Below are 24,405 nucleotides of genomic sequence, written 5' to 3'. Positions count from 1 at the left end.
AGATGAGCTGTGGTCCAAGCCCACTGTAATTATTTCTTTTTCTTACAGAGAGATATATGGCTCAATAGGCAGGCACATGATCCCAGCAAGAAGTTGCAGAGTTGTACGGCTGGACAGTAAATCCTGGCTGCAGCTTTGTCATGAACCAGGAACGAGCGAGACCTTAGCAGAAGGGATGAACAGGTTCTTGGGGAAAACCCCTGAAGATAGAAGAAGGAGAAGCTGCCTTCCCTCCCTCTCTCACCCCCTCTCTCAGCCTAGCCAGGGTTCTCAAAGTCCACTCTTTGGGTTGCTTTAACTAGATTGCTGCTTAGGGTCTGCCTCAGATCGTGGAAGTCTGACAAGAGTTAAGGACATTTTCTATGTTATATTTTCTGCATTTATGTTACTGAAATGGATGGGATAAAAGTTCAACAAACCTTCAGACCTTTCCAGTTAGTTTGACTGAATGCAACACACTTGACTAATGAGGGAGGATTTTACCAGAACAGGTATTTTAAACATGTAATGGTGTTAGATTTATATGCTACAACAGACTGAATGAAACCAATTAAATAATGATATTCATCAATATTCATCATCTCCTGTCTCCCACAGAGTTAAGTTTCATGCTCCTTCTCCAAAACACCTTTTAAAAAGGAATCTTTTATTGGCTAAAGATACAAAACACACACAAGAAAAAGGATCATTGAATGCAAAATACAGGGCAGGGGGGGGCAGGGCATTCTTTTCCTCCCTATCTCTATCTGAATTAATACTTCAAAGATTTGCAGGAGCAGTCTTCAAGTTTCTTACCAGATAACTCTACTGTTAGTATTTTTCTTACAGAGGCAAGGGTGGTCCTGGATATGTACCAGTGGTTATGCTGCAAATAGTGTGAAAGGATAAGGTAGATTTTCTGCAGATCACAAAAAGCTGTATGACAGTTAGTATAGGATGACAGCAAATAATTTAGGAGGAGAAAAAAACCCTTCTGCTTCATCTGTCAGCTGAGGACTACATATAACAGAGCTTGAGAGAAAACACAGCTGGAGGAAATATGGAATTAAACATTAGATAAAACAAGCAGTAAGGATGGGATGAGTCAGATACAACACACACACACACACACTCCCTCTCTCACACATGCACACCCCTGAATGTGGGATCACAGTGATAAGTTATAGATCATAGAGAGCTAAGTTAGGCTGCCATTAAACAAAAGTAACATCTTGCTTTCAAGAAGTATCTGGTATTCCCCAGGACTATCAGTGCCTGAAAGAGGATGAGGTTTTTCATTGTGCTCTGCAGCACAGCTGATCGTAGGTCTGAAGCCCAGCTGGGTGAGGAAGAACTGTAATGTGGAGGAGTTACCTTTTCTGCTGACATCCCCCCCCCATGTATTCCTGGCACATGCTGTTACAGCAATTAAAAAAACCCAAACATTTTGTTGAAACAAAGCTCTACATTCAAGTGACTTATTCTCCCATGTCTTATAAAGATGCAAAGAATGCTCTCTGGTCATCTAAGAAAATATATTTTAGATGCCTTGTAGCAATACTTAACTTTCTATATGAGAGGTAGGCTTCTGGGTTCTAGGAGGCCTGCCACATCTAGGGCCGAGTTCTTAAAGCTTTAAGTTAAAGCAATCCAAAGCAGGGCAGCCTCAGAAGAGCTGCCCTGTCTAAACCTTGAGGTTAGTTCAAGTTTAGAATGTTGCAAAGCAAAACAAGTATTAAAATCCATTTGTCATTTTTGTTCTTACAGCTTTACCACAAGAACAGCGTGGCTTTCCATAGCCACCTGTAAATAGATTCTCTTTTCTTGAGTATTGCTGCCGAGAGGTGAAGGCCTCCTACCCACGACTAGTAAGAACTGTCACTTTTCCCATTTATGGCTGTTTTATGCTTAAAATTCCCAAAGGTGATCACTGAGTCTTATAGGCAAGCCATATAAATCTAATCTGAACTTGTTTTGTTGTAGCAGTTACTTAAGAATGGTGTTTGTATATACAGCATATATGCCCACACTGCAAACTTTATACATTTTATACTGGTACCATTTTGTCTTAATTGCAACCGAGCGTATTTTCCATTAGACCAGCCAGTAGTAGAGCTTGGCTTGTTCCCCATTTTCCCTCCCTCAAGGGAAAAATCCAAGTGTGGGCATCAACCAAACCAATGGTATGTTATTAACTCAAATTCATTCTGTACAGTAAATTAAAAAGTTTGCATGCAGTTTAAGCATTTAAAAGGCTATTTTGTTATATTAATTAACCTTCTGTTTGCATTTAAAGGTGTGAAAGACATCTGTCATATATATCAAGGGACTCCTCTTCAGACCCAGAGACAAATGGAATCACAAAGACCAGGTACTTTCTTTCAGCTTTCTGCACATCTTACTAAATAACATGCAAAGAGTTCAACAGCATTCTTCTTAAAATGTAAATAGTACTCTTTAGATGGGCATGTTAACCACTGAAAGAAGTCCACTCTACTACACTTTCCCATTACACTGCTTTCATTCAATCATCGGTAGTATAAAAAGTCGATTAACGGGATCAACAGGCTAGTTTATCCACTGGCAACTGTGTAGGACACCAAGTGTGCAGGAAAACAAAGGCCAACATATGTTTATGCAATATAGTTGTATTGATTAGGGTTTTCTTTATCCCTTTCCATGTAGTCCCTGTCAATTAAGGATTCTATTCTCTTCTTAAGGTCAGCAGGCTGTAAAATAAAGCAAACATCAGCATGATTACTTTGCAGTCAGTGTTTCTCAGTTCTTTCTGCTTAAGCCAAATATCCATAACTGTTTAAGATGGCCAAGGAAACAGAAATCACAGTTAAAAAAGGCCCTTAAAGCGTCACAGCTTCTGAAGGGGGCAGTGTATAACTGATTGAAGAGAGTTACAAAATTAGCTTGTCACCTGCAGCTAAGCATAGACTTTTTTTAGCTGGGAAAGATACCTGCTGCTGTTTAAATTGGACTCTGCTTTAAAAAGAGCTGCAATTCCTGCATTGCGGACCAAAGCATTTCTGCTTCTGACTTTAGCTCAGTAAAAGACGGCACAAGTTTCATTTTATCTTGATGTGACTGAGTTTGGCAACAGGCTGAATGCCCTATGGTTTTGTTGGGTGAGGGGCTTTACAAAAATGCCCCATGGCAGAGTGAGGAAAAGCATTTAAATCAGCTGTTGTGATCCTGCAAAGCCCAGCAGCAGTCTATGCAGCTCTTACAGGCCTGCAGGAACTTAACGTGGTAACAGAAGTGTATGAAATGGCAGTGCCTTTTATTTTACATTTCTACTGATAGAGAGCACTGTATATTTGAACCCAAACAGATGCATCACCTTCCACTTAAAAATCCATTTCCATTTGTACATAATAAGTAAGCTATTAATTTTATATTGCAACTATAGGCTTCTTTAGCTTTGAGACATTCACTAATATCTAATTTTCATTTCATATAGTTGTATATACATACATAAAACCAATATACACCATCTACAAAAACCTTTGTTACTAATCTATTAAAAATTTGATTTGATTCTTGATTTGGTTGATAATCCTGCATTAGATATCTGAATCATTTCCCCCTTGCCCTGAGGAGCGTGTTGCCAGAATGCTAAATGCAAGATCAGCATACAAGGAGGTCTAGCTTCAGTTACTGCTCACATAACAGGTGTTACTCACTTACTAAAAGCCTGAGGTAATAGTTAGATAAATGAATGTAATTGCCACTTCAAAAATTCCCAGCGGTGACTGTCTTTCGTAATAGTAAAAATGTTTTGGACAGAAGGACTGTTTATCTGAGTACAGGCCAGGGAATAAAGAGAGAACTAATAGTGTGTGAAGAAGAAAAATCAATAGCATACCTTCACTGGGAATTTCAGCTGGTTGTAGACCTCTGACACGAGCAGGTTGTGGCTCAGTGTCTTGCGCATCTTCATGATCCGTACAATGGCGGCGTCAATCTGGTACTGCCGGTCCTGGAACACTCTCTCCGTAGTGCTTGCCTGTTCCTCTACCTGAGGGATCCGTTAGGAAAGTTTTAAAGAGAACATTAGAACTGTCAAAACAATTCTTTGTATAGCTAAGACAATTCTTGGAGTCAGGCAGAAAAATATTTGGCATAAAACCTTCCAAATCCAAAGACCAAAGGTCTGTTAAAAACCCCCTTGTACAAGGAACTAAACATCTTTGCAGATTTTACATGGGATGGCTGTCAGGGAAAGTTCACTGTGAACTTGTTTCTATGTTCACAAACTACTCAGAAAAGCTCCAGGAAGTGATCAAGGGTGAAAAGGACATTCACTAATTGGAACTTCTCTTCCACAACCTTAGAGACCTCTAGCATCACTGGTGTCTAAGTAGAGAAGCACACACTTAAATCAGTGTTGCTCAGTATGTGCCATCATCCACACTGTGTAACTTTTACAAAGATATGGGTATATATGTTACAACCAAGAGGAAAAAAGCCTGTCTATGGGCAGGCAACCAGACACTTAACCCAAGGATTTAAACCCCACAGGATTAAAAAGAATATACCGTTTCTTTCATCTGAATTTGGTTGATCTTTATCCTGAAGAGCTTGTGTCTGAAATCGTCATTACATGTGAATTTATCACCATCTTCCACATCTTTGCCTTTGGGGCTTTTAGTCAGTACTCTGGCTTTGCCACAAGCCAGAGACTGAAGTGTCCTTCTCAGCTCTCCATCCTCTAAAACAGAAACAAGCTGTTTAGTTTTCTTTTTTTTTTTTTTTTTTCCCTAACAAAGAACAGTTAAAGCAGTCAGTGGCTTCCAATACCAACCTATCCCAGTGGCTTGCTTTATTTCCTCTAAACTGAACTCCTCTCCTTCATTAAACATGAGCAGCACCAGTGTCTGGAATAAGGAGACCTGAAGTTCTTTTTTGCCCTGTCATAAGAGAAATAAAGAGACATCACTAGGCTGTTTGTTCATTTATTTTTTTCAGGCATAGGGAAAAGGAACAAGTCATTCTTGTATGTCAGTTATTCCACTAAAAAGATATGATTGTTATTCAATTAATCTGGAAATATGACAGAATAAAAGCTACTGGTCCTTTGGTTTACTATAAAATGCAGAATAAACTACAGGTCAGAAGGTTAGACTACCATATCCAGTGACAAAACTCACCCAAGATAATGCATCAAATTACTCAAGACAAATTTAGAAGCAACAAATTCTTAAAATTACAATTTGAAAGGCCTTTAAATCAAAGTGTAATACAGCCATTAAAGAAACACAGTATTAGGAACTACAGGACCTTTAAAATAACCAAGTTTGATAATACCTGTTTTACCATTAACATATTTCTGGAGAAATAGAACTGCTAAGCATTCCCATTCCAAGAAAAATTTTCTTGAACTATATTTGTACCCATAAAGAAATGCTGAACGTGAAAAAATGGAAGCCCTTTAAAACCAGTTGTGTTCCTGTAAAATCCTAAATTTTTAATTCAGTAGTGAAAGGCTTACTGCAAAGATGCTTATTGCTGTCAGATGAAGTAAAGTCACCTGTGGAACACAGCCCCCCCTTTTTTTTTCTCCCCCTCTTCAGCATAAAAATAAGTGCTATTTTTAATATGTAACTAAATCCACTGAATATTTTTCTCAAGCAGCGACCAAAAATTTTTTTCCACTGATAGAGAAATCAAATGCATGTACTTCAGAAACTACTAACTCCAGAAGTGATAGCGAGGGGTCAAAAGTTAAAAGTAATTGCAAAAACAGTGCTAAGTTTTCCATCACAGCACAGAAAAGCTTTCCCATTTATCCCTAAGGTACAGCCCAGACTTGGAACTGGCAAAGCAACAGGAATAAGAAGAAAATACACTCACCTCTTTAAATTCTGCTTTTAGTACACAGTGTCCTAGTGTTGACTGCCACTGAAGTTTCCTACCACTGTGTTTTCCTAAATAAAAGGTCTTGAAAATCTCCTGCAGTTTTACCATCTAAAAAAAGAAAGAACCCAAATCACTAAAACACAGCTTCTACTTTAAAAGCACCCTTCCCTCCTCCAAACTCAAGTAGGCCTTAAATAAAGGCTTAGAAAAATGAAGGGAATCGCAAGATAAGAAAACAAACTAAACTTTTTTTTTTAAAAAAATACACTTCTACATTTCTTTCTAGATATTATATGCATACTTAAACCAAGCTGCAGTTGATATCAAGATGCATTACTGATATGCTGATACGTGCTGTAAGATGTCTATATTCCTTACCTCTGGGGGCAAATGGACCTCCATAGGCACGTAGGTTGGCCAGTAACCCATAGTCAGAATATTCACTGTTAGCTCAATGTTGCCAGGTACATTCTGATTTTGCATATACTGCAGAAAGAAACAAAATAAACATTATTTCAATTTATTAAACATATTTCAGTGGAACTGAAAAGCTAGAACAAGAATTCCAAGAGCACAGAAAACAAGTGACCTTATGTCTTTGCTATATCGACTGAGTTGCATACAAGAAAATTAGGATAAGAAAAAGCACTTTGCTAAAGTTCTGAAGGTGCTTCCATACAGGAATAAAACTGCAAAAGAAATGTTTTAGCAGCCTGATGTGAAGATGTACCTATGTCTGAATGGAGGAAAAAACGCTAAAATCTGGTTTTAATCAAAGCATTACAGAACCAATGGGCAAAAACTTACAAGCCAGTCCATCAGAATATAGTGGTGTTGGAAATATTTTATAACTGGTATTAAAGTGTTTTATAAGTTTACAGTTCTTCTTTTATTGCTGTGGGTGGTTTTTTTTTGTGGCTGATGGCCTTCACCTCCCTCCAAACTTGTTTCAGTTTTTTTGCTTTATTGTTCAGGGAAAATCATTAACAAATTCAGTAACATTTTCAAAAGCACAAAATTAAGAAACTGATTCTGACTGATTTTTCAGTAGAGGCTGTTTTCCAGCTGGGCTTTTGTCCACTCCTTTTGAGAGCTATCACCTACAAAGTCCTTTTCTCTGTAGTGAAAGAACATTACAGACAACTGGAATAATTAAAAATGAATTTAACTCAATTACAACAGAAATGTTCAAAACTGAAGATATCCTGCACCCTTAATTAAGCTTTCTGAGAAAAACTCATTCAAAAGGCAGTAAATGATGTCTTTCCCACAGTACCTGTTTAAATTGTATCATTATGTCTTTTGAAAGCTCCATGTCTTTAAACATTCCTTCAAGTTTGCTGGTGAAAGCAGCGCCACATTCTGTAAGAGAAAAAAAATGTAAAACTTAAAAATTAATATTGTTTTAATAATATTTTAATATAGCAGCTATTTTGCAATCCAACTGTTTTTCCATGTGGACATGACTGTTCATCCTAGGACTCCATGAGCAACCTGTCACTCAGATGACAATTCTAATCCTTATCAGCTGCCTGCCAACCTGGCTCTTGATGGTAGAACAAGATCAAGTTCTAAAAATCTTACCCTTACCACCCAAAGACTCCATCCTATGAAACAATGAAGACCAGACTAGAAGACTGCTAGCTGGCAGGTTCATGTTTCAGACCTTACACTGGATGAGTAACATGCTGAAGTCTTCTCCAAGTTCTATGAGCACACCACAGGTTTATTCAGCAGGGAGCCCCCACTCTATCCCCCAGGCCGAGATACAACATGCACTTTAAGCTCCTGTTCTGTGGCTATTGCTCCTATAAAGAACTAAAAGCAAATGACTCTCAAAGCCCACTTGTCATTCAGGACTTGCTCATGAGGTTTTTGCCCTCATGTAAAGGGGAAATATAAGCAGAACTTCTCTAAGTGCCTGTTAAAAGGACCATTTTAAAAAGACATTAAGCTGATAGATATTTACCATGTTTGAGTTTGGAAAGCATGGATTTTTCAGCATCTACTGATGCACTCTTCCCAACTAATAGTCTCTTTGCTAGATCTTTTTTATAAAAGGCCTCAAAGACATCTTTACCTGTAAGAGATGAGATTTGACAGTGAGCACAAATCACTGTTTGCTTCAATCAAACACTACTTATACAAGAGGCCCAATTCAAAGCTCAGTAAAGCTAACAAAGGCCTTCACATTAAGATTTCCACACAATGAGCCAGGTTCTGTTATTGCCATTTTAACACAGCATTTAAACTAGTTAAACAGCACTACACCAGCAAACTGCATCTACAGAGAGAATGTTAACACTTGGAAATGCAGGCAGCCTGCAAAAATGGTTTCAAAATACCTTTATGTTACTGTTTAAACAACTGTATCCCCCCAAAACCCCAATACTTACCATATATGAATCTAAATATGATCATAATTTTATCCAACATTTTTTCAAGTTCTTCATCAGTAGCTTCTTTGTTGCCTGCACGAAGTTTTGAATCTACATATTTAGCTAAAAGTGTTGAGGAATAAGAAGTTCAGCATATGCTTAGTACCACAATGAAAATCATTTATTTTAAGAAAAAAAACAGTCTAATACTGAAATCTTTTGGAAATGTCAAGGATCCTGAAATCACCATCAAGTCAGTTTCAGCACAGCTAGGTTCATGTATTTTTATAGAGACTATAAAGTTATAAAAATATTATAGCCTAATCTCTTTTTCCAGGTAAATAATTACTGCATCTTAACTTTGTTACCATACATAACGTTAAAGAAGATTTGTGTATACAAAAAATCCTGGTCCATGTTACAACATCAGAGTAAGAAGTCACTATTGTCACAGATTGGTATGGCTATAATAAAAGCAAAAAGATCAGAAGAAAAATATGCAAACCAGTTATTTAATTGTGTTTGCTATACTACTGACTTTCTCTAGGAGATTACTGTTTGGTTTAATTTCAAATGGTTTGGTAAGCATATTACAGTGACTGAATTCATTTAAAAAAGGAGGGCACAAAGCATTACTCCATGAACCTCTTGTTATGAATCAAAACATATCTGTCTGTGCAGAGCCCCTAATAGCTCTGTGCACGTGTTGGTGGCACGGTTATGTAAGCTTCTAAAAAAAGTCAAATTATCAGCAGTGTTCTCACATCTGGACACCAGTCAGTTGCTGAATGCCTAGGTTCTAAGGGTCTCCACTTTTCTATAGCTTAGTCAGTGAACTGAGCTGGTTCTTAATGCTTAATGCCATCCTACCAAATAATTCCCTTCCATAAGGCAGCCCAGTAGATCCCCAGTTTGACAATGCATGGTACCTAATATCTTTTGGTAAACAATTCCATCATATCCCATCTGACAGCTGCACCAGCAGCTCCCTTGTGTCCCCCACTCAAATTCTCACATGGGAAGAAACAGAAGAAAAATACCTATGAGTTCAGCTGGCTTATTTGGTCTTTTGTTAATGAATGTTTCAAAGGCTTCTTTCATGGCATTTACAAACTTCTCATTCTTGAGGAAGCAGACGTCAATAATATGGTCAACCTTGTCCTTAAAATCAAGTAGTTCTTGGACCATGGTTTTGTCTTTTTCTGGATTAATTACTATAGTGCTACCAAATGCCTGCAAAATAAAGCACATATCTTTCAGTTAGCCTGACTAATGAATTGAAATGGCAAAAAGCCTGTTACCTGTGTAACGTGTTGCTCCTGGTATTCGTGTTAGTTCCACTAACAACAAAAATAACAGCACCATGAAGTACTCCCTATATAATCATTCCTACACCTTGTATGTTGATTCAAAACGAATGTACAAGTGATTGACCAGATCCAGAACTTCTGAAGAAATACACTCAAGCATGACAAATTAACACACCCTTTTTAAACATGTATATCCCCAGGTTTTACAGAGGTGAAGCTGCCACTAAATTCAATCTTATTTAACAGTACACCTATGGCATTACAAAGCCTTCCTTCACAACAACCACACTTTCTGTGACAACACTGTCATTGAGTAATAACATCAAACATCTTAAGTAATACCACTGGTTGGTAAGTTAAGCTACCACTCATTCTGACAAGAAATTTTAGCAGGCAGAAGACAGAAATGTACTGTTGTTACCAAAATGTCTATTGGAGAAACACAGGTGTCCCCCACAACTACCTATAAGCAAGATAAAACCTCCAAATTTATTAGGAGTTCAATAATTCAACTGAATATTCAATATTTTTATAGGGCAAAAAAAAGTTACTGTAAAAAGATCCTGTTTTCTAGTAGAGTTTCAGAAGCTGACTGTTCAGTATGCTTATAAGCAAGTAGCCTTTAATTCTTAGAAAAATGCAGTAGTTTATAGAGATTACTCAGGTATGTTTGTATAAACCCCACTGGTAACTGCAGTGGTATCTGTTGCAGAGCTCCAGGAGCAGTACCTTTATGTACTCAATCCAGTGTTGCAAGAGAACCTGTACCCCACCTCTCACACGACTGAACAACTGATACAGAAGAGAAAGGTCTTGAATTCGGTTTTCATCGAGAAGGTGATTTAAACCTGCAAGTGAGACACATTTAACAGAAATTAAACCCCAAGTAATCCAAAGAAAGCACAGCATATTATTATAGTAAGGGTTCTCTTCAAAGCTAGTTTTTTTTTTTTTTTAAATCAAGCAATTAGTGGTGGTGGTTTTTTTTTTAATTTTGAAGTTTGTTACATTTTTAAGCTACCTAATTTAACAACAAAATACAGAATGGCTACCTAAACTGGCTCAAACCTTAAAAACCTTGTTACTGCACTGGATATCTCAGGTTACATGTACTTGACATAACATACTTATCACAACACCTTTGCTGACTGCTACTCTGCTGTTCCCCAAAGATTTGAAAAGTTTACGCTCTACTGATGTGTAAAAGTTCCTTGGCAAGACAGAGCTCCAAGTCTCAATTCCAGCTGGAAAATAAATCTTACTGATGTTTGAATGCAAGCAGCTTCAAGAATTATCTTCACCTTTCACTTTTTAACTTTTTGGCAGAGAAGGCCTGATGCTCCACAGCAATGTTTTAAGAAGGCAGATGGGTAAATACTGCAGTCTCCATACTCCTCTCAACAGAGAGTCTGTTACAGATGTGCAGGAAGATGCTCACATACCTGTTTCATCCAGAATCTAGCTAGTAAGGACTTGATAATTTTATTATTCAACTCTTGCTGCACTCATATCTATTTCCAGACTATCCCTCAGAGCAACAGAAGGTCACTTGACTCCACAGAGACCACTGCAGAACAGAGGCAACTTATTCCATTGCTCAAATTGTACAGACTTTTTAAAAAAACCTGCTTTTTGTGAGGAGCAAGTAAACAATGTTCTCCTTTTCCAGTACAGCCACAATTCAAAGGCTACTCCTTTACCTCTGAGTCTTCAAAATGTATTTAACACAGCAATCTCAGGAATCCCTTAGTTTAGTTCTCCTTTTGCCGTGCTGTGCATCTGAAGACAGCATCACATCTTCTTACCTCTGACAAGGAGAATGGTACTTGCCCTCTTGCAAAATGGTCCATGTTTTTTCATGAACTGAGTAGCAAAGGGCATTTGAGAATGATGCAGCTTGTGTCCTCCCCCAGCACCCCAGTCTATCACTTTCTCTTTCAGCACAGGAATTGAAAGCCCCGAAGCAATAATTAGAAACATTGCTATAAAGAAGAAAGATTACCTTTCTGAAGAATGGCTGTTAAATGTTCACCTAGAAGTTGCTTTTCTACAGTAGCAATTAGTGGCTTCCTATAGAAAAAATGTTTAGAATTACTTTTCCTTTTTCCATTATTGACAGATATAAATCTTTTTTGAGATTATGTTAACTACACTTGTCAATGGGAGTGCTCCAGTTATCTGTGGCCGAGGATTTAAAATGATTATACACATATTTATCCTTTTTCCTCCCCTGTAAGCAATTTTTTTTTCTTCTGTTTGCTGACTGAGGATTTAATTCACACAATAAGACTGTTGTACATAGCTTCTAGCCCACTGGACATTGATTCCTTCAGTGAAGAAACTGGGCTAAAGTTTGTCAAAGAATGCACCTTCTCCTGTTTTGTGGGAGGAGGCTCATGTGTTGGGAGACAAACCAAGGAGGAGAAGAAACCACGAGTCAAGAGGTATTAAAACACAATGGGGAGTTTGCCATGAATAATGGTGTGGAAGAAGGAAGCCACTAAACAAGCTAAATGCTTTTAACAGCTGAAAGAGGAAGGAAATAAAACTGTATGATGGCAGCAATAACACCTTCCTCTCAGAAGATCCTCTGTACCTGCACTTTAAGGAGTTACTACCACTTACTCAAGAGTTTTGTTATATTAGTGACCTACATTTTCTCTCAGACACGACAGCTGTGGCTATGTTAGAACAGATCTGTCCTACAGTCATGACCTCCAGTTGACTGTATTTGAGGAAATCCCTCCTCTAAGTAGAAAAGACTCAAGTGACACTAGTCAGTAATTTTCCAGACTCCATAAAGCATATGCAAATATTTGAAAGTAAATATTCAGAGCCTTTACCTTGAGAATTCCCTACCCTGGGTGCTATCTTTTTCAGGTAGGACAACAGCTGATTAATTGCACTTTAACAAGAAAAAGATGTTTGGACTGGGTGTTGCAGCCTATTTTTGTCCAACCAAGTGCCCAACACTGTTTATGTCAAAATAACTAGTAGCTTAGAAAAGGATATTAGCTGTGTGAGCCAAGACAGTGCTTCATTGTAACATGGAATTGTGGGAAGTGATGGTCAGTGAGTAACTGAAATAAATTGTAGCTCTTAGATGGCCCTCAACAGAGAAGCCAAACAGCTAACAGTACCAGGAAAAAGAGGTTGCACTTACTGTGTGCTCTGATCTAAATAAGTGATTATCCTGTCTGCTTCTTCTTCCAAGCGCTTGTTGACATGGTGAAGATATTCTGGAACCTGAAAATGCCAGAGTAATTTTGTGTTTAAAAAAACCAGAGGGATAAAAGACAGTACTGGTCTGACAGCAGCAGCAGCTCCAGTTTCGAGCAGAAATCATTAGCACTGTGGCTGAAAGCAACTGCACGAGAATTTCTTATTTCAACATATTATAAAATATAAAGGTCACATTATTGTCCTGTACTCTGGCTAAGACAGCAGAATAGATCCTCTCCTTGACAAAAGCTTCATTACTAGGCATAACAAATACTGTTAAAACATCCAAAATACCTCTCGTTCCTGCATAAGCCTCTGTCCCTCTGCTGCATACAGGCGGTTAGTCTCTTCCAAGAATCTATGTTCAAAAGAGTCTTGATAAATCTAGGGAAACAACACAAGAGCAAGTCCAGGTGATGCTTACTGAGCACTAAATAAGAATCTCAGTTGTTTATTGGTTTAATGGTGAAACAATTTGACTCACCTGCAAGTCAGAAAGCATGCTTAGAAGGCTTCGCAGTAAACTCCGATCGATAGCCTCACCATTTCTTTCCCTCTCAATCAGCAGAAGAATGCCATCAATAGTTTTGTTCTGAACCTTCTGATCACTGATTATGTGAGTTCTGAACAATTCTAGCCCCATATCCCTAAAAAGAAAATACTGTTCAATAAATGACACCAGAATCAACCCCAAATATTCTCCATTAATAAAATTTGAGCCAGATCAAATAAAGAGGCAAATAAATAGCAGCATTCTTCAAATTCCTCATTCCACTGCTCCCAAATCACTCAAGATGAGCAAACACAAACAGCAAAATAAACTATGACAATGCATCAACAGTACGCTACGGATTTTAAAGACTAAAGCACATTTTTTTCCTAAATAACCACCTAACTTCTGAAGCACCTTTATTTTTCACTTGGCTGGCAGGATGGTGGAAACTGAATGAACAGCAGCCTTCACAAGAAAAGGTTAACATCATCCTGGGTGCCAATTCCATGGTTAAGCTGTTGGACAAAATTGTTTTGTTTTTTTTTGTCCATCACTTTCTAATCTCCAATTCTCATGCAGAGCTTAGAAGAACTCAGTGATGTGAAAGACAGAGCTCTGCTTTAGGCTTCTCAGTTGAAACCTTCCATGAATTTGAAACTGTGGGCCTGGACACTTTTAGGAGAAGCCAGACCCTCCAATCACCACTCCTTCAATCTCCAGCAAAGTAATTTAGGTAGCACCAAAGGCACTGTAGGGCACTTGCTAATTATTAGAATATTGAGGGGTTGAGTGGGGAGTGGGATGCCTGTTGTGGAGGTTGAACTCCAGAAAGGAGTTACCTGGTTTTAGGTAACTTTGTCCTTCAGAAATACTTACAAAACTTTGAACACTATGCATGCTAAAAGCCATGGGCAACCCAAACCCTTGCACTTCAGTTGCCAAACGGGCCCTTTCCTTTAACTGTGCAAGGTTGTTACCTATTTAGCTGAAATTTGCTATCACAGCTACTCTAGAAGAATCCTGTAATTCATGGGAAATAAAGCAGAAGTAAACTCCTTTTGCACCAGGCATGTATGCATTCACCACATAATTTACAGGTTACTATAAAGTGTATTAAAAAAATACCCTGAAAATCAGCAAGATATGCGATAATTGAAACATAGCCCCCAATAATTTTATTCTTTGTGCCCTTACCAAATAGATGGCAGCATTGAATTCTGAAGTACGTAAGTTCGATCCAAGAACAAAAAGATACTTCTAATCATAATCTGTTATAAGAAGGAATAAAAAAAAAGCCACAATCATTTTACTCTCAGAATTGAAGAGTGACATGAATTATGCTCAACAACCCAAAAAAAAAATCCCACTGACAGGTTTCAGGCAGTGCCTCCTTAGACACTGTTGATTTGTTTAAAATATTCTGCCTGTCTCAGTGGGGTGATAACGTGACATTTATGTATTTCTGTATAAAGGAATAGCTCCTTTATAACAGGTATAAAAGGAGAAAAATTTTGTGTAGAAACAACAGTTAGGAGTTGAGTGGATGTGTGTCCAAGATCAGACCAATGTGTCAAAAAAGGCTCCATAGACAAGTATTTTCAAGGCTTGATTTCTAACAAACTAGATAGGGTTGTATTTCACCCAGAAGCCAGATATAAATTTGAGACAATGTTTCAGAAGCACAACATGTTTGCAAAGAAACAAAGTTAGGCAATATGTTTTGGGTTTGGAAACTTGATTCTTTAAAAAGGTAGAAAACCTTACCATTTGTCTGCAGTGATCTTGCCAACATTTGTCTATTTTCTTCAGGAAAAGGACACTATCCAATGAATCCATGAAGAAGTCATTAAGAAAATTATGATTAATAGGTAGTAGTAGCAGCAGCAATGAAATGAACTAGCATTTTGTTTTTAAAGACACTTAACAGAGCACAACAAACTCATCTGCTCCTCAAAAGAACCAATTAACTTCTTGCAACATGTTTATTTTTATTTTTAATGAGGGCCTTTGTGCTAATAATGAGAAATCAAAATTATTTGAACAATTAAAAAAAGTTTCTAAATATTTTTGAATGGTTTGTCTAATCCTCCATCCCTGGAGCGTGGACCATACACATCCTCACATCTCAAGAAACAACAATAAAGAGCCCACCACTACACAAATACTATAATTTCAGCTCATGTTAAGCTATTACTTTAAGACAAAAATTTTGTCCTTGAAATTCAACTTGTATTCAGCTCACTGCATAATTCTCTACTAATCAATATTCTCTGAACAGGGTCTTGCTCTACTGCAACTCATAACTTTTGAAAATATAATATTTTGATCCTCAGAACCCCTGACATTGTATGCTGCCAGACCACTAGCACTCTTCAAAAGAAGAGAAGATAAGAATGACTTGTTGGAAGGATTTTCTGTTTACCTGAACATGTCAAATTCTGCCCATAAAAAAATTGGCCTGAAGTGATATAGCCAATGCAGCCTTTTTAAGCCTTGCTGCAAGTCTGAGCTTTTTTATGATGTCAAAGTGTTTCATAAATACCAATAAAGCTTTCTCACAAACTTTTCAAATAGTCACAGACACAAATGAACTAGTTGTGCTCTCTGAGGTCCCACAAAAAAAAAAAACCCAACCCAAAACAGATTCAGCTATGCAAAAACGAGGAATTCAGATCTCTAGAGCCTAGTGTCATGAACAAGTGGAAGAAATACATCACCACATACTAGCAAGTAAAAACATTGGCTTGTTAACAGCTAACAAAAGGATATTCTCTGAATTGGTGAATTTGTGCTTTAATGTGGTCTTCACAAATATGTCTCAATTGTTTGTACAATTTTGAAGAAATCTTGTAGGAGCAGAGGTTTTCAACAGCCTGAAGGAAAGAGAAACAGATACTAAGAAATCTCTTTATATTCTTACATGTGGTTATACAAGGAAAGGGGGGAGAAACAAAACCCAAACAACCACAGAACTGTTCTGCTTCTCACTCAAAAATCTACCACCAGCTTTTAATTGTAACGTAGTTAATGGCTGCATGCAAAACACCAGACAGAGAGATAGGGCACTATATATGGCACTGTAAGGGCAGCAAGAGATAAAGGAAAGGCATGACCTGAACAGCTTACAGTTTATTAACTTCAGCTGGAGCACCAATATCTCATAAGGAACTGCAGGACTTGCATCTCTAAGAACAAGGATGTTCATTTAATAGGTTCCAGCAGCTTCCTGGGTTTCATACTTCAAAGTAGACTCTTAAGGTCTTAATTTTATTAACTGCTGTGCTCTGCAAGTCACGCTAATATTAGTTGAAAAGCAGTGCTAGTGTTATTTCCTTTTGCAGTCCTCTCCTTGCTAAAGCTTCCCTCATCTCTGGAAGGACATACCCGTACATATTTTAGATAGATCTCCATCCATCAGCCCCTTGCCTGAATAAGTTTAGTTACCATCCTGAACAATTTTTAGTAGTATGACTGCATTCCAGACATTTCCAGTGACCCATCGCAGCTTTCTACATCATAACCAAGTGTTAGGATAATTATTGTTGTGCTTCACAGTGAGAGGCGAAGAGAAATTGAGTAGGGACATGTCTCTAGAGCTTGATCAAGCAAACAAGCATTCTTCAGGCCATAAGCATAATGCAAGACTCCCAAAATTTATACTAATTGTCCAAATTTGGAGAGCAATTGAGTAACTCTTTGCAGACTGGTGAAAGACAATGTGATTATTCTGTAAAACACCCGTAGAAGCTACAGAAGACAGGTATAAATGATTTTCAATTAATGCCTCTTGATTTTATTTCTTTTTTTTTTAAATGGAAAATACTTCAGTTGCAAGTATAACCAACTCATGGGGAAAAAAAGGGGCTGGAAGATCAAGTCTGTTCCCCAGCAACAGCAGACAACCGTGCAGGGACAGCAAGGTTTGGAATTATACAGAGCAGGTCTGCTCCATTACACTAAGGTAGCTCTGAATATTTCCCAGCAGTCCAAACAGAAGCCACCAGCAAAGAGTAAGCAGCCACCACTGAAAGCACAGCAACAATCAAAACAGCTAAACAAGGAGTTCCTCAGTTTATCCTACAATATAAACAGCAATCATTTTCAGTATCAACAGCAAACACCCCTCTAGAGCAAGTGCACTACAGCCAACACTGGCTCTAAGACACAAAGGAGTTAAACAAAACCCAAACCCCACATCAAAACCACCCCCCCCAACAATAACAAAAGAAAACCAAACCTGCATAAGCTTACTGTCAGAAACAAACAGGTAGAGCAAGGGAGTGATGTGCAGTTATGACTAAAACAGCCCTGAACGATGACTACGAGGAGAGCCAAAATTATCACTGAAGTGTACTTATCTTAGTACTTGGAAATGGCAACAAAACCAGCTCTCAGCCTTAACACTGAAGAAACCCCAAACAAATACAAGGATGGGATAGGAAAACATTTTTCTGCTCACTGTTGTGAGTAGGATACAGACACAGCTCACCCTGCTATTGTACCTGCAGGGTCAGGCTCCAAATGAAACATCGGCAAAACAGGAAATCAGCACTGCTTTTACTCCAGAAGAAAAAGGAGATGGAAAACACTAAGCTTGACCAGCCAGATCAGACCTCTGGCAGGCGCAATAAACGATTTTCTTCTTTTCTCCCACTTACTCTGGAGAGCCAACTGAGAGCTGGGAAAATGAATGTTTTAGACAGAACCTGCCAGTCACCAGCACAGCCCCAGTCTGTCTCACTTCTGCCCACCAGCCTAGGACACCAGCAGCCATTCTGCTGTACTTTGGTCAGTGCACCCATCTCAGCTACCAACACCTCCACAAGTGCTGTCTGTCAAAACAAGTGCTATTTAACCATGTTGCTCCAAATCCTTAAAAGAATTATCCTCTGCATTAGAGATGGACAAACACACCCCATGAAGTCTAAGTGAATTAACAGATATTCATATACACTTACTTTTACATAGTGTTCACATAAAACTGTGCTTTTGCATTTCTGTATCAAAAATTCCAAAGTGCTAAACACTTCTGCTGGTGCTGAGTGTTTGAACATCAAGTGCAGAACTTCTGCATCTTCATAGATACCTCCATAGAAATGTTTTAATTTGGGAACTCTGCTCAACTGGCTTTTTTTTTTTTTCAACCCCCAAGAGATTAAACTTTCTGAGCACATTAATACAAAACCCTTTACTAAGGTTTGCTCTGACAAGCATTAGCACCACTACTGCAGTATTATGTTTTGCAGATTACTCCTAGTATACAACAATAATTTTAACTCATCAGCAGTTCCCAACAACTTCAGGGGCTCTAGCTCACAAAAATGATCTTGTTCTTAATATAGTGAAATAAAGCTTTCTGATCAGGGAAACCATGCCCTGAACATGGTCAGAATATCTGAAGGCAACGTGGCACCCTTCTGTTCTGTAACAAAGTCTGTTGGTTTTTTTTTGCTTGTTTGTTTTTTTAATTGCAGCATATACACCTTAGTTCATCTGGTGGAGAAAAGCAGGAAAAAACTGAACACAGCTCTGATGAGAGAAAATCAGAACTTTCCAGAAGCACTTAACTCTGTGACTGATTAGAGAAAAACACATTAAATGGGGATCTGGTAACAAAGATCTAGATTTCTATTTTCTGGTACTAATCTAAGGAAAATTATTCTCATAAAGCTTTCAATTCTGCAGCACTTCAGCTACTTAAAGATGTGTGTCATTTCTATTGCTGGGAAGGAACAAAGCAAGTACAAAGCTAATATCCCACAAAGCAATAAAGCCTTAAAATATTTGCTCAGTGGGATTTTCCATCACAGACAAGAGCTAAACCAAACTTAAGAAGTTTAACTCCATTAAAAAAAGAAAGAAACATTTTATTTTGAGCAGAACTTTTACAGACCCTTTTGCAATTCCCCTCTATGCTTGGATAATGGTGTCTGCCAAGGCTGATATTTGGCATCAGATCCATTTACCAAGCAGCTGTTCAGAAATAACATTACTTTAGTTAGCATTTAAAAACACTAGCAATTCCTATTACCAATTTTAAATCAAGACATTTATTTTTAGATTTATAAAAATAAGAAAAAAATCCATACTCCATTGCATTCTTCACTGAAAAGTATGTAAGTTGTTACAATGTTAAACTTGAGATTTAAAAGAAAGTCTGTTTTTGGTTTCCTGAGCAAAAGCAACATTAAGCCTGTGGCAGAAGTGAGCAGTAACTTAAGTGAAAACTGTGAAGCCAGAAGCAAGACTTTCAACAGAACTTTGTATTCTAAAAAAATTTTGGATATCCTTCAAATATTTAACAGTCAGTTGCTCTGCTGTTGAGTCTACAGTAATTCATTCACAATAAAATGGGTTGTAATCTGTTAGTTTCACTAAGCTTTGCAGAAGTAACGACACAATTGTTACTTTAACAATACTATATAATAACCTGACAAACTGCTAAAGTTTGATTAACTGAACATTATGAAAGATTATAATCAATCAGCCAAAAACACACTGACTGAGGCAGCTGGCCCCTGAGGTTCTTGGTTCCACGAGGAATGGCAGTTTATCCTTCCCTAGATCTGTCCTCAAAATTGTGCAGACAGGATTTTTCCCCTGAACTTTTCACAGAAATCAGTCATACCCAAACACACCTTCTACTGAAAAGGGGAGGACAGAGGAGGAAGAGACACTAAAATCAGATGGAGAGAAAGCTACATACACACAGAGGAACAAATCTGACAGCTAACCAGGCAGTAAAAGCTTTAAAAGTAGAGTAAAGAGTCTAAGTGCCTTTTAATACCCAGCTAAAGCAGTAGTACTGTTGCTAGGCTGCTCAAACCACAAGTACCACAATGTTAGTAGGGAGAAGGTGAGGAGGGGAAGAAGCTTCCCTAACACATTCAGCTGAAAAAGCAGAAGTGGAGCTTATAAAAAAGTTAGGAAATACTGTTCAAGTCTGATCACTTCCTAAAACATTTAGGGCAAAACAATCAGAGCTGTTGCTGAGAAAGAATTTTGATTCAGTTGTTAGAACAGACAGAATGTTGAATGATAAAAAAATTACAATCAGACCAAAATAACACAATTCATGAAGAAAAATGGCATTCTATTTCCTGTAAGAAGGAAAATAAAAAGTTTCCATTTAAGTGATTTATGACCCTTGATCATGAACAGAAATTGTCTTCAGAAAAAGGATTTTTATATAAACTCTCCTTTTTGTACCTAAACGTTGTTTTAGGATTTTATGTTTCACATTTAACAGCTACATGCCATGAACCCCAGAACTTCAAAGGGAATACAACTCCTTGCTTTATTTAATTCTTATCAGCTCTTGCAAGGGCAAACACATCTTGGATTATGTTGTGGCAAGTAAAAAAACTTTGAGTTCAGTGTCAGGTCTTGTGAAATTTTTACTGACGATTTTCAGTTTGAGGAATTTTTTTTTTCCAGTGACCAAAGCAGCTACAAAGCAAAATGTCATATTGTTATAACTTAAAATGAAACAATAAGCCCTACCATATTGCTTTTACTTAGAAGCACTTACCTGATAGAGCTCCTCTAAATTGTATTTAATAGAAGTACTGTTCTGGATAGCTTCTACAGCTCCTTTCAGTTTTTGCCAGGTTTCGTCTATGTAGTTCTCAGGCAATTTGGGTTTATCTTTAAAAGAAATTATATGAAGTTGGTGACAGTATATAGAACAAGGAGAACATGTTACCTTTTACAGGAATGAAAAATGCAGCTTTGGGAAGAGAAAGGTATGAGCTGAGGCCCTAGATTTTAATAGCTACATGAAAAGAAAGCACACATATAAAAGCAGTATCTTATTTACATTTGAAATAGCAATGCAGTGTAAAATTCAGCACTGCACATACACATTGCAGCATCTGTGGCCCAAACAGTATGTGTGATTTAAAAAAAAAATAAATCACAATGCTGTGGTCTGAGCAGCTCATGAAGGGATAAGGCTCAAAACCAGCAAGAATGATCCAGGTCTTCATTAAGCTCTTTTTCACTACTAGGACAGCACAGCTAGAAGTGAACATAAGAGCCAAAAATGGTGGATTAAAAGACAAGAGTTGTGATTAACTTTTTTTTTAATTTACTGCTCACTAATTATACTCTGTATTAACAGTTGGAAAGAAATCCTCAGAAACAAACATGGAAATACCATAACTATAACACAGGCTTTATGGTCACAAGGAAAACCTTCCTATTTTTAAGTAACCCATCTACATCTCTCTGGGGTTTGGCCAGTGGATGCTTATTGGAGTCAAGCCCTCTTTCAATGTTCAAACAGCTCCAGCTTTGCAGGTTTGACTCTTTCCATTACTTTTCTGTGTGCTTTTCTAGAGATGCCCAAGTTATGCAGCATCTTCAACCAGACTCAAGCATTTACAACAGGCTAACACAGATTCTCCAAGTCACAGCCTCAAAATACCAGGACTACTTTAAAATTGTGTGTTCCCATAACTAGCTAAAATGACCAGTTTTGTTCTAGTAAGCATGTTTTCAAATGGAGAAGGCAGGAGGAGGAAAATTAGGGAGGAAGTCCCATGCACATCTGTGCCACCAACAGGTGAGATTGGCCTAGAGTTTACACCCTATTAAAACTGACTTCTACAAACCTAAAGGTGGAAAACAAATTGTAAAGCTTTATGACTTCTCTAGAAACAGCAGAGAATTTTTTTTTGTCCTCCCAAGCATCTCCCTACAATATTGGCAGCATCCCTGGATGAGCTGTATCATAAGAATCTAGGAGTGAGGTGTGCCTATTTCCACTAGCGACTAATGAGCGTGCTACTCAGCATCAAGTACCAAGACTCTGGGTTTTAGGAAGGTATTTAAGCTGTGAGGGATGTTATTGCTATCACAGGAAGATAAAGACAAGAGCCTTAGACACCCTTTTGAGGCAAGTGATTCAAAGAGCAGTTCACGAGCAGTGATGACCACGGTACCATGCAGCCCACAACATTCAGCAAAGGTTTTAAACATGGAAAGCTGCTGTGCCTTAAAGGCAACAGTGTACAAGCAACAGAAGAGTGGCCTTCATTTCTACCTTTAAATTTATACTATGATGCATGATAAAGAATCAGTCAAATTAAGTGATGAGATGGTGGGTGGAGAACATTTTTGAGCACTAGGAGGGCCTCAAAGCAAGAAGTTACACACTGATGGTGAATCGGTGTATAACGTTACAGTGGCTGAAATACTCCCTAATCCTTATCTTCTGCCAGATCTCTACAGAACACTGGTATTTACTGTGTATTTAGAAATTAAATTTTAACGGCAGTAGTAACTCCTCCTCAGTCCCACATACATGGGGAGAGAAAGAAAAAACACCCAAGAAAGCAAGTTGTCAGACTGTTTTGGAAGATAGCAAAAGGCAGGAAATAAGAAAAGCCCATGACTTCTCCATCTTTATAGGGAAGAAAAGGTCAGAATTTTAGCTGAGCTTTCTGCCTACACCTATTTGTATTTTTGTTTACTAGAAAATGAAGCATCATAGCAGAAAAAGTTTCATTTCTCTGCTTCAGTTGGTTTCTAGCAGCAATACATTAGAAATTCAAACCTATCTTTTGAGAGAATTTATATAAATATGTAAGGTTGTAAAGTGACAGTATGCTAAGACAGAGAAAGGACATTAAAGAATTAAATCATGAAAAATACAGCAAGGATACTGCAAAGGAAATGCTCAGCAAAAACCTGAACTACCTACTTTAAAAGCAAGTTGGGAAACCAGAAAGGAAATCCACCATAATAGCCAGATAATCATCTTAGTTTCAACATTTAAAACTAAGCACGGGCAGATTAACCTACAAACAGACAAGATGGAGAGAGGCAAGACCAATTTGAAAAAAGAAGAGGTCTCAACTCTATTCTGAGGCCTGCATCTGGATTATCAGAGCAGAGAAGTCAAGTCTGAATAAAGGCAATCCACACACTTATGCAGTAAATCCTTGTCTACATCTGAACTGGGGCCTTGTCAAGAGACAGAGAGAAAGAAGTCTGAAAACAATCCCAAGCAGCAAAGTGCAGCTCAGGATGTGTACATGACCAGGCAAGCACACACCACAGAACACCCCCCTTTACATAAGCAGAGGAGCATTCCCCACAGAAAAGCATTTCCTGCAAAACCTGGAGCTATTTGAAAGCCAACTGGTTCTCGTGTTGAAAACAACACACAGAAGTTGAGTGCCAGCTCCCCACAGGTTGTGACAAATTACAGCCTGTTACCTTTAAAGTTCTTGATCACTAATTTCTTAGCAGAGCCAGGTTTACTGTTGGCGAAACTGGAAACAGTAGAGGAGGCAGCTTTGGTCAGGCCATTGGCATGGTGCCCCACAGCCACCGAGGAGATTAAAAGGTTTTTATTTTTGAGCTGTTGTGGGTGCTGCTGTTGAGAAGAGGAGGAAGAAGACTCTTCAGCCATCTTCACATCGAGTCCAATAAATTCCACGGAGTCCTCGAAGCGCACCTTCTTCTGCACGAAAAAGTTGGAGGAGGTGACCCCTAAGGAGGAGCACGAGGAGGTGGTGATGACGGAGGAAGATGAAGAGGCGTTTTTGGAAGGAGAAGAGGTGCAGGAGGAAATGGAATCAAATTCTTCTCTTTCAGAATTGCTGTTGCTACTGTTATTTAACTTTCTCTTCTTGCAGGAGGAGCTGCTGCTGGTATTACCATCAGTGGCAGGTCTGACCTCCTGGGCTGCAGCTGGGGGGTTGGGGGAAGAGAAACCTGTGGGAAACATGAACACACAGAAGTGAACAGGCTGAGGGGCATCAAATCCTTGTGGTGTGACAGAGAGAGAGAGTCTGAGTCGGTCTCCGTTTGGTGTCTCTCGGAGAGGGGGTCTTTTAACTCCTCTCTCTCATCAGTGGAGTCTTTCTGTATTCCCTCTCCTTGGCTTTCTTCCTTCTCGGAGGAATCACTTTTGTCTCCTCTCTTCCCTTTTTATTACTTTGTTTCTTCTCGTAGTTCGCCTCTGCCTTCCTGTTTTCACTCCTTAATCAGCGGAGCGTCTCCTTTCCTGCCTCTCGCCACCGACCAGTTTCTTCCAGTTCTTCTCTGCAAGACCAGGATCCCCCCACGGCCGCCCACTGCCCCGGCTCTTCCTTCCTTCCGCTCCGCTCCGGCCGCCTCGTCTCCGCCGAGCAGCGGCGGG

At 38.5% G+C, this 24,405-nt stretch overlaps 1 protein-coding gene across 1 annotated transcript; it reads right to left on the bottom strand.

Moving 5' to 3' along the window:
* Positions 1 to 2,362: 2,362 nt before the first annotated feature.
* CUL4B (cullin 4B) lies at positions 2,363 to 24,111 on the bottom strand. The gene is made up of 20 exons (XM_008937612.1): positions 23,478 to 24,111; positions 20,785 to 20,900; positions 16,023 to 16,126; positions 15,018 to 15,087; positions 14,448 to 14,521; positions 13,245 to 13,407; positions 13,055 to 13,144; positions 12,702 to 12,784; positions 11,541 to 11,608; positions 10,268 to 10,386; positions 9,269 to 9,461; positions 8,247 to 8,351; positions 7,820 to 7,930; positions 7,127 to 7,212; positions 6,229 to 6,336; positions 5,845 to 5,958; positions 4,796 to 4,901; positions 4,530 to 4,702; positions 3,857 to 4,009; positions 2,363 to 2,708 (listed from the first exon to the last, which is right to left on the bottom strand). The coding sequence occupies exons 1-20, from the start codon at positions 23,989 to 23,991 to the stop codon at positions 2,613 to 2,615; spliced, it is 2,646 nt and encodes an 881-aa protein (XP_008935860.1). The 5' UTR covers positions 23,992 to 24,111; the 3' UTR covers positions 2,363 to 2,612.
* Positions 24,112 to 24,405: the final 294 nt, after the last annotated feature.

Source organism: Merops nubicus, unplaced genomic scaffold (assembly GCF_000691845.1).
Source record: "Merops nubicus isolate BGI_N331 unplaced genomic scaffold, ASM69184v1 scaffold31013, whole genome shotgun sequence".
Taxonomy (NCBI): Eukaryota; Metazoa; Chordata; class Aves; order Coraciiformes; family Meropidae; genus Merops; species Merops nubicus.
This window is presented reverse-complemented; position numbering and strand designations above follow the sequence as displayed.

Excerpts from the sequence above, each read along its gene's own strand:
- CUL4B (XM_008937612.1), bottom strand. The coding sequence starts at position 23,991 with ATGTTTCCCACAGGTTTCTCTTCCCCCAACCCCCCAGCTGCAGCCCAG. Across the intron at positions 13,145-13,244 it reads GCATGCTTTCTGACTTGCAG|ATTTATCAAGACTCTTTTGA; the intron begins GTGAGTCAAATT and ends TTGTTTCCCTAG. Across the intron at positions 5,959-6,228 it reads AGGTCCATTTGCCCCCAGAG|ATGGTAAAACTGCAGGAGAT; the intron begins GTAAGGAATATA and ends TTCTTTTTTTAG.